This window comes from Oncorhynchus gorbuscha, linkage group LG11 (assembly GCF_021184085.1).
Source record: "Oncorhynchus gorbuscha isolate QuinsamMale2020 ecotype Even-year linkage group LG11, OgorEven_v1.0, whole genome shotgun sequence".
Taxonomy (NCBI): domain Eukaryota; kingdom Metazoa; phylum Chordata; class Actinopteri; order Salmoniformes; family Salmonidae; genus Oncorhynchus; species Oncorhynchus gorbuscha.
This window is the reverse complement of record NC_060183.1, coordinates 38,609,830-38,627,551: the sequence shown is the minus strand read 5'-3', so window position 1 is coordinate 38,627,551 and position 17,722 is coordinate 38,609,830. Positions and strand designations below refer to the sequence as shown.

The window sequence follows — 17,722 nt, the reverse complement described above, 5'->3', positions numbered from 1 at the left end:
TAAAATGTAGTCATGGAAGATATCTGGCGGGCTGAAGACACAGGAAATACTTTTGTCTGTGTGCGTGCGTGCGTGCGTGCGTGCGTGCGTGCGTGCGTGCGTGCGTGCGTGCGTGTGTGTGTGTGTGTGTGTGTGTGTGTGTGTGTGTGTGTGTGCGTATGCTTGAGTGCATGTGTTTGAGTCACGGAATCCACGAACAGTAAATAACAGTCATCTGTAACGTGTTAACTAACAGATGCAGTGACCCCCCAGCGAATGACATCCTGTGTGTACGAAACATCTAGACATATTTATTACACGGTACTGAAATGGACACATAGTGTTCATGCCACTGAGTGATGGTAGAAACAGAGACGAGGAGCTGTCTGCTAAAAGGCATTACCTCCCAAATGGAAAATGACGGGTCAAGGTAAATAGGAACACATCTCATGTAACCAGTATCCAAACACAGTCTCAATCTGTCTCAATTTGAAATGGAAACGTTCAGGAAAAAGAGGGCTAACGAGAAGAATGTCAACAATGGCGATGGTTCAGTGGTGAGTTGAAGGTTGCCACTTCTACCGTTTCTGCGGCTGCATGTTCTCTTACTTATGAGATTTTAACAGCAGAAGGTCATCACAATCTCGCCTGGAATCCAAACTGATATACTCCAAAACAGAACATATTAGTTTGGGTTCTAGGCTAATCCCAAACCCCTCATACAACTACTTTATGATTGTTGTTCCCTGTCTACCATGTAAAATATGTGCACGCATGACCGTAAATTGCTTTGGACAAAAGCGTCTGCTAAATGGCATATATTATTATAATATATGACATTTAGCAGACGCTTTTGTCCAAATTATATATATATTTTTTTTAACTCTCTTCTCCAGAACAGGTGTAGTGAATTAACTGTCAGTAGGGTTGTGAAAGTCAACCATACTGTGTACATGCTAGTCATAACTCCATAAGCCAGAAGCACGCCCCAACACCTGAATCTAAAACTAATGTTATCCTGTAATTACAACTCAGAAAGTACAGAAATGGTTATTCGTCCAGATTGTGTTTATCGATGAGGTGGTGGTAAATGTGATGTTCTTTAGACAACAATGATAGAGCTATTTCCTCAAAACCAAAGCAAAGCATGACTGAAGGGTGATTATAGCTGGCAAAATATTTTGAGTGACATGGTTCCATCATGTGAGCTCCATTGCTTTTCTTACTGTCAATTCGTTTTATTTGACATTATCATTTTAGTAATGCTGTATATTTAACCATGACATTTCAGGAAAAGTTTATAGAAAGGTTGGAATCACCTGCTGTTTTTTTCATCACTTTACAAGACCTGGCAAGGGAATGTCTTTAGAATTATATATTGGTTATGGATAACACTAATGGTGGTGATTTGGATTGGTGGTGATTCCCCATTCCAAAGTAACTACTCTTATATACAGAGTCAGACCTCGCTGTCATTGGTTTTTTGCAGGATAAGATTTTCCCATGGGTTGGCTTGGCAAGCCAACTCCCACAAACTTGTTCTCCCTGCCCGGTCCACTCCACGCAGTAGCCTACGCAGCAGCAGAGGATATGGAGCGGTGACGTGCCACTGAACAGAAGAATAACACTTATTTTTTTAAACGGAATAAGTTTAGGTTTAGTGGCACCTACAAGGTTCCTCTTGGACTTCAAACGCATATGCTAGAATACAGGAAATGTCAGGCGAATTCTCAGAGTAGTTCAGTCACCCCTCGCGCCTCTAGAGAGATCTGTCTTTAGTTGAATATTGTGCGTCAGACGGGAAGGGTCGAAGAATACTGCTCCTGCCGCCCTGGAGACCGATGATACCAAGATGCTAGGGCGAATGCAGTATATTAAATTAACGACAGCACTCGGTAAGTGAGCTTTACTCGAATATGCATGTTATTACAAGCGAACAGTCCATCGTGCCGTGCGCGCATAGTTTACCTAACTGGGTCTAGGTTCTATTGTGCGCATCCGACGGGCACAAATCATTAGGGGTGTTCTATATTATTTATGAGTAATCGTGACCCATTAAAGCATCCATTAGTTGTAAGTGACTTTTGGATTGGATTGATCCCTTTTTAACCTGAAGGTTAAGCAAGTTCATCACGTGCACTGCCATGGTTTATTAGAATAGACCTCAGAATCTAACGGTTTTGAAATGGTCCTTTTCGGCCGGTATAAATGTTTCTCTGGTGAATATGATAGCGGGACACGTACAGTTATGTACCCATATGCAATTCCTTCCCATGTCTAACTATGGAAATCCACTGCAATTAGACCCTAATTCTTTCAGCTCTGTTTGGGACATTTTAAGAGAGAACAACGCCACCTGTAAATCTGGACACAGAAGTTAAGTCATCATGAGTGATGATCAGATCAAGTCAAATCAAATTGTATTTGTCACATGCGCCGAATACATCTGGTGTGGTGACCTTACAGCGAAATGCTTCCATACAAGCCATTAACCAACAATGCAGTTTTAAGAACAAATAGCTACAAAAAAATCTGAAATAAAATAATAAAAAATTCAAGAGCAGCATTAAAGTGAAGGGGCACCGGTTAGTCTTGGTAATTGAGGTAATATGTTGTCGTGTCTTTGGCTATGCCGGATTAAGTGATATGACATGCTATGCTATAAAATAATTTCTCCGTAATTAATATTACCTGATTGAGCTAATCATGTAAATATAATTAACTAGAGAGTCGGAGCACCACGAAATAATATTTATAGAGCTGTCATCTTCCGAATAAACTCTTAAAGACCTAGTAATATTTGACATCAATAGCAGTCAATATCAATCGTCACCTTACTTCAGTCTCATCTGAAAGTTGTAAATTCTTGGTTATCTGCACGAACCCTGGCGAACAAGTTGAATCAGCAATACAAAATTGGGGTTAATTATATATTTACTAAATACCTAACTAATCACACAGAATTACACATACACATAATTAAATCATAACTTGATTACGTCCTAAAGGAAAACGTCCCTTTCGGCGGAACAGATATGACAGCTTGTTACACAAAAGAAAAGGGGCTGGGTTTGAGTGAAAGAGCGGGAAGACTGAGGGACAAAGGGTGAAGCTGTGCTATCATAAATACAGTATCTTATGCATTCTAAATTACCACCCATTTGGAAAAGGAAAATGCAATAAATATTTACTCTGAGCTGCGCTTCAGTAGGTTGGTGGTAGATGGCCATGTTGCCAAACCGGATCCTTTGTCCTTTGAAGAATGTCTCTGGTGGTCAATTGGATACGTTGTAGTAACATCGTTGTGTGATAGATGGGATACTCTGTCTGTTCCTTTCTAACCTACGTTTGCAGCTGCTGTTGCTAACTCAACGGCTAGGAGGTATCACTTCTGTAGTGAATAAGAGTTCAAAGTTCATACCATTCGCAACCAAAGCTCACGCTGATGATGGCTTCGTTCTGTAGTTATTATCTGAATCATTCTGACATTGGACCGTCGTCCTCACAACAGCAGGTTACATTGTCGTCAAGGCTTTATATTGTAAAGGAGAGGAGGGCGTGTTTGAAAAGTTTTATAACCCATGTCCCTTCACAGGGGCGGGTCACTGATTGAGTAGAGCCCTACCTTATGAAAACCCAAATCTCACATTTTAGAAGCTAAAATCACATTTCATCCCATCACGAATAATTTAATATTCAAACATTTAAATTGAACAACAATTCCATGTGAATCTGATAACTCTGATGTGTAGACTTTCCACTGTAGAGTTTATGTCCTCTTATCATTGATGAGAATGTCTCAGATGACAACCGAACTAACATCATATTCATTAAGTACCACCGCATATGTTCAATTGGTCGGATTACCAGAATATAGTTAATTTCCCCCCACCTTCTGATGTTCCCAGAATCTCTATGTTAACCAAGGGTTTTGCAAATGTAACATCAGTAGGGTAAAGAGAGGAAAAAGGGGGGAAGAGGTATTTATGACGGTCATAAACCTACCCCCAGGCCAACGTCATGACAATGTACATGTAGGTAGAGTTATTAAATTGACTATGCATACATAATAAACAGAGAGTAGCAGCAGCGTAAAAAAGAGTTGGGGGCAATGCAGATAGTCTGGATCGCCTTTTTAATAGATGTTCAGGAGTCTTATGGCTTGGGGGTAGAAGCTGTTTAGAAGCCTCTTGGACCTAGACATGGCGCTCAGGTACCGCTTGCCGTGTGGTAGCAGAGAGAACAGTCTATGACTCGGGTGGCAGGATTCTTTGACAATTTTTAGGGCCTTCCTCTGACACTGCCTGGTATAGAGGTCCTGGGTGGCAGGGAGCTTGGACCCAGTGATGCACTGGGCCGTACGCAATACCCTCTGCAGTGCCTTGCGGTCAGAGGCCAAGCAGTTGCCATACTAGGCAGTGATGCAACCAGTCAGAATGCTCCTATGGTGAAGCTGTATAACCTTTTGAGGATCTGAGGACCCATGCCAAATCTTTTCAGTCTCCTGGGGGGGAATACGTTTTGTCGTGCCCTCTTCACAACTGTCTTGGTGTGACAGTTTGTTGGTGATGTGGGCACCAAGGAACTTGAAGCTCTCAACCTGCTCCACTACAGCCCCATCGATGAGAATGGGGGCGTGCTCATGTTCTCCTTTTCCTGTAGTCCACAATCATCTCCTTTGTCTTGATCACATTGAGGGAGAGGTTATTGTCCTGGCACCACACGACCAGGTCTCTGACCTCCTCCCTATAGGCTGTCTCATTGTTGTCAGTGATCAGGTCTACCACTGTTGTGTCATCGGCAAACTTAATGATGGTGTTGGAGTCGTGCCTGGCCATGCAGTCATGAGTGAACAGAGAGTACAGGTGGGGACTGAGCACACACCCCTGAGGGACCCACGTGTTGAGGATCCACTTGGCCGTTGTGTCGTTACCTCCCTTTACTACCCGGGGGCTGCCCGTCAGGAAGTCCAGTATCCAGTTGCACAGGGAGGTGTTTATTCCCAGGGTCCTTAGCTTAGTGGATGAGTTTTGCGGGAACTATGGTGTTGAACGCTGAGCTGTAGTCAATGAATAGCATTCTCACATATGTGTTCCTTTTGTCCAGGTGTGAAAGGCCAGTGTGGAGTGCAACAGAGATTGCATCATCTGTGGATCTGTTGGGCCGGTATGCAAATTGGAGTGGGTCTGGGGTTTCTGGGATAATGGTGTTGATGTGAGCTATGACCAGCCTTTCAAAGCCCTTCATGGCAACAGACGTGAGTGCTACAGGTCGGTAGTCATTTATGCAGGTGACCTTAGTGTTCTTTTGGCACAGGGACTATGGTGGTCAGCTTGAAACATGTTGGTATTACAGACTCGGACAGGGCGAGGTTGAAAATGTCACTGAAGACACTTGCCAGTTGGTCAGAACATGCTCGGAGGACACATCCTGGTAATCCGTCTGGCCCTGAGGTCTTGTGAATGTTGACCTGCTTGAAAGTCTTACTCACATCGGCTACGTAGAGTGTGATCACACAGTCGTCCGGAACAGCTGATGCTCTTATGCATGTTTCAGTGTTACTTGCCTCGAAGCAAGCATAGAAGTAATTTAGTTAATCTGGTAGGCTCGTGTCAATGGGCAGCTCGCAGCTGTGTTTCCCTCTGTAGTCTGTAATAGTTGCAAGACCTGCCACAGTTCACGTGCCGGTACAGCTGCCACTCCTTGAAATCGACAGCTGTACCCTTTAGCTCAGTGCGGATGTTGCCTGTAATCCATGGCTTCTGGTTTGGGCATATACATACAGTCACTATGAGGACAACGTCATTGATGTAATTATTGATGAAGCTAGTGACTGATGTGGTGTACCCCTCAATGCTATCGGAAAAATCCCGGAACATATTTCATTTAACCACTTTTTTATTGACCCAGTCACTGGTGCTTCCTGCATTAGTTTTTGCTTGTAAGCAGGAATCAGGAGGATAGAATTATGGTCAGATTTGCCAAATGGAGGGTGAGGGAGGGCTTTGTACGTGTCTTTGTGTGTGGACTAAAGGTGGACTAGAGTTTTTTCCCATCTGGTTGCACATTTAACATGCTGGTAGAAATGAGGTAAAACGGATTTAGGTTTCCCTGCATTAAAGTCCCCGGCCACTAGGACCGCTGCCTCTGTATGAGCGTTTTCCTGTTTGCTCATTGAGTGTGGTCTTAGTGCCAGTATCGGTTTGTGGTGGTAAATAGACAGCTACAAAGAATATAGATGAAAACTCTCATTGTAAATAGTGTGGTGCCTAATTGAGCAGTTGAGTCAGTGGTGCAACTGACTGTGAGAAACAGTGAACCTGCATGAGTGTAGCCTCTAGAACGGTCCTGGTTCTTATTAACTATTATTATGTCTTAGGGAAGAATATTGATATAATACACTTAATTTTTTAATTTTTTAGCCAAAATGTTGATGGCTTGTATTTTCGAGTACAAACCGTTTACTGTGTATGATAACTGGGAAAAATTGGGAACACACAGTGAATTAAATTCAGTTCCTGTGTGGTGGTGTTAGTCCACAGCCAGACCTCATGTCATGCAACCAGGTGTGGGGTTTCTGACACTGCCAGTGAAGACCAATTATTGAACGTTTTTGGAAATGGATATGCCTGTTACTGGTATTGGGAAGTCCCTCAGTGACTGAGCACTCAGTTAAAAATCCAGCAGTACTGAATTAACTTCTCAGGTCATGTTCTTGTAGTGCAAAAAGGGAGGAAAGTACCAACAACATATTGGAGACTGGGCCTGCCTCCCTGGCACCTACTGTATATGTTCCTTACATTGTGCCCTACTTTTGACCAGAGCCCTTGGTCAAATGTAGTGCACTATATAGGGAAGAGGGTGCCATTTGGGACACAAACTGGAACTGGGTCTGAAACCCTGAAACACTCCTCTGTTTCTGTAAAGCCAACTCTGACTCTCAGATTCCTACGCTCACATGTGATGCAGGCCCGTGACCATCATTAGAGAATTGAGTTAGATATGCACCTGGAGATAGAGGCTCACATTAGCAGCTATCACATCACACCAAGGCTGAGTCCCAAATGGCACCCTATTCCCCATGGGCCCTGGTCAAAAGTAGTACACTATATAGAGAATAGAGTGCCATTTGGGACAGGGACACGGACCAAGAGTTTCCCTGTAACCTCTGGGTCCCATCCCCACTGACCACCTACTACACACCCAGGCAGCCTCAGTCCTTGCATTACAGCCTGGGGAGAGCTAGAAATGCTCATTCTGCTGCAAAACTTTTTCCATTCCATGCTCTAATGAAACTGACCCTAGACTGCTATAGTCCAGATGGAACACAGCCATATCCACAGCTATAGTAGTGGGAAAACGTCTTCCATACATGCCCTCACATCGACTCGGTACTGGTACCCCATGTCCATAGCCAAGTTATCGTCACTCATTCTGCATTTATTATTACATTTATTTTTACAGGTTTTACTTTTCTATTATTTCTCTATTTTCTTTCTCTCTGTAAGAAAGCATTTCACTCTTAGTCTACACCTGTTGTTTACAAAGCGTGTGACAAATAACCTTTATTTGTATTTTTTATTTGACACCTCCCCTTCTTGGAATAATAACCGTGTGAGGAGCTTTGTTTAATGTTTACTGTCCTAGCTACTCTTCCTGAGTATTGGTCTCGTCTATAGCCTTGTACCCCTCTGTGAGCTGCCTGATTGTTTATGAATGAGAGGGGCTGGGCAGGAGCATACTGGTTGGGACCATACTGACAAATCTCATGTTGTACTAGGAGAGCTGTTCCAGCATGGCTCAGGGGCCCACATCTGGTTACTGCGGTGGCAGCATTTAAACCTAACGCTAACAGCGATGGGAGTGCAGGTGTTTGGTTTAGGACCTGGAGGAGAGCTCATCTGGCTTCAATCAGAGGTGTGTGGGACTGGAACAAGTCAACTTACTCTGAACACTTGAAAACACACACACACACGCACACACACGCATTACACCATGACATTCATGGGGGAGGGTGGACTCTATGTTGAAAGCAAGCGCTTTGCACATACTTTTTTTTATGGGCCTAATAATAAAGACGTAATTTAAACTGTGAACAATTATTACCTTTTAATGTGGCGTGAACACCAGTCATGATATTTTTATTTGATTGTCAAACAAATCCCTTTAAAAAAGTAGGCTACCTGTCCATGTTCCTGCGCCATTTGATTAATGGAAATAGACATCTGTTACAAAACACCAAAAACTATGCCTACTGACAGCGATTGCCAATGATTAGGCCTGCATTAATTGATGCGTATTGCTGACAAATGTACCTTTTTGTTGTAGCCTGAAAAGTTTGGACACCTGAAACTGTCCCGGGAAAAAACGGGATGGTCACCCTAACACACATGGTCAATTTACTAGACTAGGCTACAATTGTTAATCGACTAGCTGGGCTGTAATCGACTAGCTGGGCTGTTCCCCCCGGACCCCGTATGAGAGACTTATACAATGCTTGAAGAAGGCTATTGAACTTGACATTTGTGTCTGTCTTTATTCTTTTCTCCAATATATCGTACTGGAACATGGTATCAGAAAGAAGGGTCTCGAAACCCACACGTTTGTTATTTTTGTAGCTGTAGTATCTGTGATCTACATCTGTTTATATGAGTTACTGTGCTGTTACTAAGCAGTAATGTATTACGGCAGTGTTACATTACTACACCTAATAGGAAATGCACATGCACACTATTGTGCCGGGGGCTGTAGAGCACGAGAGGTTTTGACTAAACTAAACTAATTGTACTCCCGTCTCCTGCCTGGTCATTTCTCCACAACACAAATATTACAGTAGTTAAGTTACAGTATAGGCGCAGTTACGTTCCATATGTGAACACACGCCGTTTCTTACTGTTAACGTTAGTCAAACCACTGATCAACTCGTTGTTAGCTGGCTAGCTAACATCACCACCTACCTCGATGGCTGAAGGCAAAGAGATCTCCTATTCCATCGCTGTGGCAGCGAACATTCCGCCACCCAATCCCATGGTTCTCACAGGGGACTGGAATACTAATTGGGACAACTTCAGGGATGAATTCGAGGACTATGCGCTGGCGACCGGTCTACATGAGAAACCCAACGAGGTCCAAGCGGCAACTCTGAGGAGCTTAATGGGCAGCGAATGCAGGGCTATGTACCGGCACAATCTCACCGTCACAGCACAACAACAGGGTGATGCAAAGGCCACACCGGATGCATTGGAGAATTACTTCAAACCCGCCAGGAACGTCATTTACGAGCAGTTTGTTTCTGGACGCTGCAAACAGGAAGAGGGTGAGTCAGTACACAACTGTGTAACCCGTTTGAGAGAAAGATACGCTACTTGTGAATATGAGGGATTGAAAGATGAACTGATTCGTGACAAATATTCCTGGGAATTTCAAATGAGGACGCGCGCCGGCATCTACTAAGAGTGAGAGGCTTAACATTAGTAACTGCCATTGAAGTGTGCCGCACTGCTGAAGTCACTGACATGAGAATGAGAGCAATGGAAATCGAAACCCCAGACACCAACGTTGATACTGTTCACGCTGTTGCCAGGCAGACATTCAGACAAACAAATCAAACGGTGGACACAGACCACCCCATATCATGCAAATACTTTGGAAATGCACACGCACGAGGCAAAGAGCACTGCCCTGCCTATGGAAAAACCATGCAGAGCTTGTGGAACCAATAATCACTTTGCAAAAGTGTGCCTCAAAAGCAAAATAAGAGGGAGTGAAGGCAAGATTCACTGTGTTGATGAAGTCACTCAGTGAAAGTGACATTTACATGCACGAATCCATTGGGGCTGTCCACTCGAGGGAAGAAATGGTGTGTGACACTACGATTACACAAGATGCAACAATGTCAACTGGATTCTGGTGCTACGTGCAATGTAATGAGCTACAAAGACAAATCTTTTGCCCAGAGACACTAGACTAAAGCTGGACTCAGGAGAACTAATGAGCTCTATGGGTATCTTTGAGACCGAATGTGTTATTTGGGGACACAAACACAAGCTGGAGTTTGAGATTGTGAAAACCAGTCAACATCCTCTCCTCTCAGACTCTACATGCGAATACCTGGGACTGATGCAGTTCACCGTGTCAAATGACCTGCACATCGTGGAGCATGTCCAGCATGGACCCCTGTCCAAAGAACAGCTACTCAGCAGTTATGACAATGTATTCAACGGGCCCGTTGAATCAGTACCTGTGGAGGTGCACTTTGAAGTGGATGAGAGCATCACTCCAGTCTAGTGTGCTCCTCGCAATGTGCCCATTGAAATGAAAGTGGCCTTGAAGGCCCAGCTGGACAAGTATGAGGCCGATGGCGACATGACATCTATGACTGAACCAACTGACTGGATCAGCAATATGGTCAAAGTTAAAAAGCCAGAGAATATGAGAAGATGAACCAAGAAATGAACCAAGCATCTGAACCAAGCATCTGAACCAAGCACTGAAACACTCGCACGACATCATGCCAACACTGGAGGATGTCCTCTACAAGCTTCCTATGGCCAGGATTTTCACCTTGGTGGATGCCCAAGATGCATTCCTTCAATGCAAGCTGGACGAAGAAAGCAGCTTCATGACTACCTTCTGGACCTCCTGGGGTCTGAAACGCTGGCTCAAGCTCTCAAGCAGCACGAGTTACTGGCTGGGCTCAAGGGCATTGAACCCATCGCTGATGATGTCCTAACTGTAGGCTGTGGTGACATAGACGAAAAAGCAGAACGCGACCACAACGTGAAGCTCCTGGCACTGATGGAGCGCTGCCGATCAGTTAAGCTGCACCTTGGCCTGAAGAAGCTGCAGTTCAAGGTGAAAGACATCCACTTCCATGGCCACATTCTCTCGGCCAAAGGCCTGAAGCCAGACCCAGACAAAGTCAGAGAAATCCTTGCCATGCCAAACCCGTCTGATGCAAAAAGGAAAGCAGCTTCTCATCGGCTTTGCAAACTATCTTGCAAAGTTCATGCCACACCTATCAGCAGTCTATGAGCTTCTGCGCGGATTGCTGGACAAAGACACACCATGGCACTGGCTACCCAAACCCAGACTATTTGCATTATCCCCCCTCTTCTACGCTGCTGCTACTCTCTGCTATTATCAATGGATAGTCACTTTAATAACTCTACCTACATGTACATATTACCTCAGTTACCATGACGCCGGTGCCCCCGCACATTGACTCTGTACCGGTACCCCCTGTATATAGCCCCACTATTGTTATTTACTGCTGCTCTTTCACTAATTATTTGTTATTCTTTCTCTGACTTTTTTAGGTATTTTCTTAAAACTGCATTGTTGTTAAGGGCTTGTAAGTAAGCATTTCACTGTTGTACTCGGCGCATGTGACAAATCAAATTTGATTAGATTTTGATTTGATTTGAAACATGAGGCCGCAGTGCCAGAGATGAAATCTCTGACTTCATCCATGCCAGTGTTGCGCTAATGCGACGTCACGAAGCCTGTCAAAATCCAGAGCAACTCCAGCCAAATTGGACTTGTATGCTGCCTTATCCAGGAAGGCCAGCCCGTTGTGTTTGAAGCGAGAGCACTCACCTCCACCGAACAAAACTATGCACAAATTGAGAAAGAGTGCCTCAGCATTGTCTTCTCCTGCCAGCTCATTGACATATTCAGTAAATCTCTTCTCAATGCGCCCAAAAGGCTTCAAAGCATGCTCCCGACTCTGCAAACCTACAGCCTGAAGGTCATCTACAAGCCAGGACCAGATATGTACATCAGTGAGACACTGAGCAGTGCAACAGCACAATGTACAGGCAGAGACACTGCCTATCAGCGGCATGCCATCTGTTCACTACAGCAGGAACAACAAGATGTTAAACAAATCAATCAGACAGACTACTTAAATGTGACAGATCACTGCCTAGCCCAGATCAGGCAACACACTGACAAGGACGAACACCTACAGTCACTGAAGTCCATGGTCCATGGCCGTACCTGAAATAGGAGACACCTTTCACAGTGAGAGATTACTGGGCCTTTCGAGATGAGATCAGCGTGCAAAATGGCATCTTGTTCGGAGGTCAGAAGATCATTATCCCCAAATCACTACATCCAGAGATGCTTACCCGCATACACTCCAGTTTTAGGTGACGCATGCTACCGCCAGACATGTGAAACAAGCATAAATGAAAGACTTTGCCAGCAGCTGTACCACATGCAACGAGTACCCTCATGAACAGCCAAAGGAAACCATGATGTCACACAAACTTCCCACAAGGGCCTGGCAAATCGTCAGCATGGACTTATTCAGCCACGGACAAAAGGACTATCTTGTCATTGTTGATCACAACTCTCACTTTTGAGAAATTGAACTGCTCCCTGACTTGTCTACAGAGATGAAGAAGGTCGCAGTTTGCAAGGCAGAGCCAACCTGACAAGGTCAGCACGGACAATGGCCCCCAATTCACTAAAAAGTTCAAGCGTTTCGCCTCAGAATGGGAGTTTGACCACAGGACCACCTCTCCAAGACACCCAAAGGCAAATGCAAAGCAGAGTCAGCTGTCAAGATTGCAAAAAACCTATTACACAGGGGCTTGCATGACAGCAACGACCCCTGGAAAGCCATCTTACAGTTGAGGAACACCCACCGAAAACATGGACAGCAGCCCAGTGCAACGCCTTCTGAAGACTACCATCCCCGTAGCTAACAAGCTATTTGAGCCCTGCGACATGGTCACGGACAAACTGCACCACAGAAAGCAGCTCTCCAAGTGCTTCTATGACCTGACGGCTCGAGACCTACCAGAGCTGGAGGTGGGCGAAACGATAAGGATGAATCCGCTGCTGAGAGACATACAGAACTTTGGAGGCTGGGTAAGTGCTTATAGAGAGTTGCACCACATTCTTACCGGGTGGATGTTGGTGGCTCCCTCTATCGTCGCAATCGGGTGGATCTGCACGTAGCAGAGCAGACAACAAACCATATGTCTGTCAACTGAAGTCTATGCAAAGAGAATCCTCAGCATTCTTTAGAGGAGTGACATTTTCCCTTCGCCATATTTCAGCCTGTGTGTATAGGCACTGCAGTGTATCTATCTCTACTCCCCTAGATAAAATGGACAGTCTACATTTATTTCACTGTCTGAAGGCTGATTTATGTATGGAACTATGCTGCAGCTGATTTGATTAAATTACTAATTCACTGGCTGTTAGAAGATAAGTGGGGTGGAAGCTGGTCGGTTTGTCTTTAGACAGTAGTGCTCTGGCTGAATTTATGAGTCTGGAGAAAAGGAGACTGGCTGAATCCACAGACCCACAGCAAATGATTGCAACCGTTGCTAATTTGATATGCACTGTATATGCCAAAAATAGGATAATATAATTTATTTTAATCTGGTGAACTCCACTCCATTGCCTCATGCAATGGAACCAAGGAAGTAGTCCCAAAAGTTAAAATCGCCCATCTGGCACTCTAGGCAGGTTCAACAAAGGTATTAGAAAGAATTTCAACCCAGGTCAGGGTATAACAGAAGAGGGGGAGAGGGAAAGATAGTCAAGCTTTGTCCAACAGAAAAATGGCCAATCCCTCACCCTAACCAAGGTCCTGGTATTGGGAGTCCCGCCTCTGCCCTCAACCAGCACTCTAGGCAGGCCAAATCAAACTATATACAGTTGAAGTCTGAAGTTTACATACACCTTAGCCAAATACATTTAAACTCAGATTTTCAAAACTCCTGACATTTAATCCTTGTAAAATTCCCTGTTTTAGGTCAGTTAGGATCACCAGTTTATTTTAAGAATGTGAAATGTCAGAATAATAGAGATAATGATTTATTTCAGCTTTTTTTTCATCACATTCCCAGTGGGTCAGAAGTTTGCATACACTCAATTAGTATATGGTAGCATTGCACAAGCTTCTCACAATAAGTTGGGTGAATTTTGGCCCATTCCTTCTGACAGAGCTGGTGTAACTGAGTCAGGTTTGTAGGCCTCCTTGCTCGCACACGCTTTTTCAGTTCTGCCCACAAATTTTCCATAGGATTGATGTCAGGGCTTTGTGATGGCCACTCCAATACCTAGACATTGTTGTCCTTAAGCCATTTTGACACAACTTTGGACGTATGCTAGGGGTCATTGTCCATTTGGAAGACCCATTTGCTTTAACTTCCTGACTGATGTCTTGAGATGTTGCTTCAATATATCCTCATAATTCCCCTTCCTCATGATGCCATCTATTTTGTGAAGTGCACCAGTCTCTCCTGCAGCAAAGCACCCCCACGACATGATGCTGCCATCCCCGTGCTTCACGGTTGGGATGGTGTTCTTCAGCATGCAAGCCTCCCCCTTTTTCCCCCAAACATAACGATGGTCATTTTGGCCAAACAGTTCTATTTTTGTTTCATCAGACTAGGTGACATTTCTCCAAAAAGTATGATCTTTGTCCCCATGTGCAGTCTGGCTTTTTTTATGGCGGTTTTGGCACAGTGGCTTCTTCCTTGCTGAGCGGCCTTTCAGGTTATATCAATATGGGACTTGTTTTACTGTGGGTATAGATACTTTTGTACCTGTTTCCTCCAGCATCTTCACAAGGTCCTTTGCTGTTGTTCCCGAGCAGTATGATGGCTATGTGGTCCCATGGTGTATATACTTGCATACTATTGTTTGTACAGATGAACGTGGTATCTTCAGGCATTTGGAAATTGCTCCCAAGGATGAACCAGACTTGTGGAGGGCTACCATTTTTTCTGAGATCTTTGCTGATTTCTTTTGATTTTCCCATGATGTCAAGCAAAGAGGCACTGAGTTTGAAGGTAGGCCTTGAAATACATCCACAGGTACACCTTCTACTGACTCAAATGATGTCAATGCCTATCAGAAGCTTCTAAATCCATGACATAATTTTCTGGAATTTTCCAAGCTGTTTAAAGGCACAGTCAATTTAGTGTATGGAAACTTCTGACCCACTGAAATTGTGATAAGTGAAATAATATGTCTGTAAACAATTGTTGGAAAAATGACTTGTGTCATGCACAAAGTAGATGTCCTAACTGACTTGCCAAAACTATAGTTTGTTAACAAGAAATGTTTGGAGTGGTTGAAAAATGAGTTTTAATGACTCCAACCGAAGTGTATATAAACTTCTGACTTCAACCGTAGCTACTTGAAAGAAAGCAAATAGTATTTGAACCCAGGTCTGATGAGAGAAATGGTCAAGCTTTGTCCAACAGACAGACGTCCACTCCCTTCCCTTACCCTTACCAGGACATTGGCAGTCTCCCCTATCTCCCCTCTGCGTGGTCGGTCGTAAATCCAGAGCATCCCCTGACGGATGCTCCAGATCTCCCAGAAGACCTCACTCTGAACCGACTCTCTCCGTACTTGGAGCTTAAAAAAATACATTCCTTTACTGTCCGTTTGACGGGCCGAACCACTGTCTTCTGTCTTCTCTTTTATCGGCCTAAATGAAACACTGGAAGCAAGAAGCTTATTGTTTCTTACAACAAGTATTTTTTTTGTTGTTGTTGTGAGAACCGAAAACTAGATATCAGGAAGGGTTTATTTGTGAGGTTACATCAATGTGGTGTAGTGGTCACAGAAACGAAATATGAGAACTGAAATATCAGAATACATATGACTTGATGTGATCTATAACCAGTAAACAAATAACGTGTAAATAGTGAAACATGACATCGGGTAAAATATCCAAGAAAATGTGTATCCAGGGGATAGTATCTACTGTAACAAGCATGGAGTTTGACTCCTGGAAGCAGATCCTATGTATTCACAGATTTCATACACAGCTGGTGTTTGCAAAGCTTTTAAGAGCCCGCAATAGTGATGTTTCCCATTAAGAAAAATTACCTTGTGGAAGTGTTTAGCTTTGGAATATCAAACACCAAATGAGCTAATGATCAAACATCACTGTTAGTACATGCCAACATACACAAGTACTGGCTTGGAAAGCAGCTAACTATAATACTTGAAGGAATTTAATGTCTATACACATAATTGATTCAGAACTATCAAAACGTTTGTGTTGAATGCAAAATATAACAATCGTGCTGTGAGGAAACCTAAACCTCAAGTGAGTTGTTAGGTGAACATCTGTTTTTGTGTATCATGATGTTGATGTACTGTTACTTTATGTTCATTGACAGTGATGGTTAGTAGATAGAAGATCAAGAAAAGTGCTACTGCCGCTTCCTATTGCTGAGGTGGCTGTAAGGCTATCAAGCAAAGGAAGAATTCTGAGTGCAGGCAGCATGTTTATGTACACAGTTGTAATCGTTTTGTTGTTTTGCTGGCAGATTGTGGGTCGTAGGCATATCAGATATGGCAGGGGCACAAGTTTCCATCAAGTTAACAAATACACACTGCAGTTTGGCAGTAGACACAAGCAGGAACGTCGCTGGCTCGCACCATAAAAAATAATTGCCTATCCACAGACTGGATAAATCTCATCCAATGCTTGTTTAAGGCTAACCGAGAGCCTTTCCTACATTTGTTAATCAGTTTGTTAGTGTTTGTTAGTGCCTCTCCTAGGTGCACCACGAAATTAAACATTTAAGATTCTTAGCATTCAACATTGCAGCTATGTTGTCTACTTCAGTTTTTTGTTTCTTGTTTGTACCTTTGATGCTGAGTTGCAGCCAGGAGAGGAAGTGTTGAGCAGGATGCATAAATGTGTGAGAAAGCTGCAGGATGTTCTGTCTGAGAAACGGTTTGAAAACGTATTAAAGCTGCAGGGGAGGCTGGCGCTGACATCGTGTGTCATCATGTTTCTTACGAATCTGTGCTCATATGCACGCGGTCAAGCCATGTCTCGACAATCACACCTCGGAGTCTGTGGTCGACGCTAGTTATCGACTTTGCAGTCAAATGTATTTCCTCTTACACACGCTGATGTTCTATGAAGTATGCCATAGCAGCATGGACACACAATGCTCTTGGACATGTAAACTCCGCTATGTAGTTCCAATCTCTCTCACACACTGTTCTAAGAATTCTCCAGGTGTCCATGCTGGATCATTCTTAGAAGCTCATTGAGTGTGAGAGACTATGACTGGATATATCAAGGCATTGTTGAATACTTGTTTTTGATTGTCTTGAAGGTCATTCTAGTGTACATTATTTCCCGTTATACAACTGGTGGGTCAAATCCTGGACGCTGATTGGATAAAACCGCATTCCAGCCGGTGTCTATTCCACAAGTTACTACCAGCTAATGCTATAATGTTAAAATGCCTATTTACTCTGTTCCATCTCACTGCACAATCCACTGTCTCATCAGCCCAGCCAAACAATTTATAAACTTGATCTCCACTCTAAAAAGCATGTAGACATTATCTCCCATTTCTTTTAAACTAACAATTTGTTTTCAATAGCACACATAAACCTTGCTGTCTCTCTGACATTTGCAAAATTGTTTCAATATTCAGATTCGATCTCCTGCTGTCCCATAATAATGAACAGACAGGCAGGCAGGCAGGCAGGCAGGCAGGCAGCTTCACTCAGCCAGTCGAAATCATGAATCAGCATCATGGGGCGGCAGGGTAGCCTAATGGATAGAGCGTTGGACTAGTAACCAGAAGGTTACAAGTTCAAATCCCCGAGCTGACAAGGTACAAATCTGTTGTTCTGCCCCTGAACAGGCAGTTAACCCACTGTTCCTAGGCTGTAATTGAAAATAAGAATTTGTTCTTAACTGACTTGCCTAGTTAAATAAAGGTAAAAAATA

General features: G+C 43.7%; 1 protein-coding gene across 4 annotated transcripts in view; it reads left to right on the top strand.

The window, feature by feature from the left end:
• Positions 1–1,513: 1,513 nt before the first annotated feature.
• Positions 1,514–17,722, top strand: part of itga1 (integrin, alpha 1) — a 68,272-nt gene continuing 52,063 nt past the window's right edge. For 2 of the 4 annotated variants that reach the window (XM_046369556.1, XM_046369555.1), the window contains exon 1: positions 1,516–1,874. In XM_046369556.1, the coding sequence (XP_046225512.1) occupies positions 1,832–1,874 (43 nt within the window). In that variant the 5' untranslated portion in view covers positions 1,516–1,831. Of the gene's footprint in view, positions 1,875–17,722 lie in introns of all 4 variants that reach the window. The other 2 variants (XM_046369554.1, XM_046369552.1) reach the window with 2 other exon arrangements.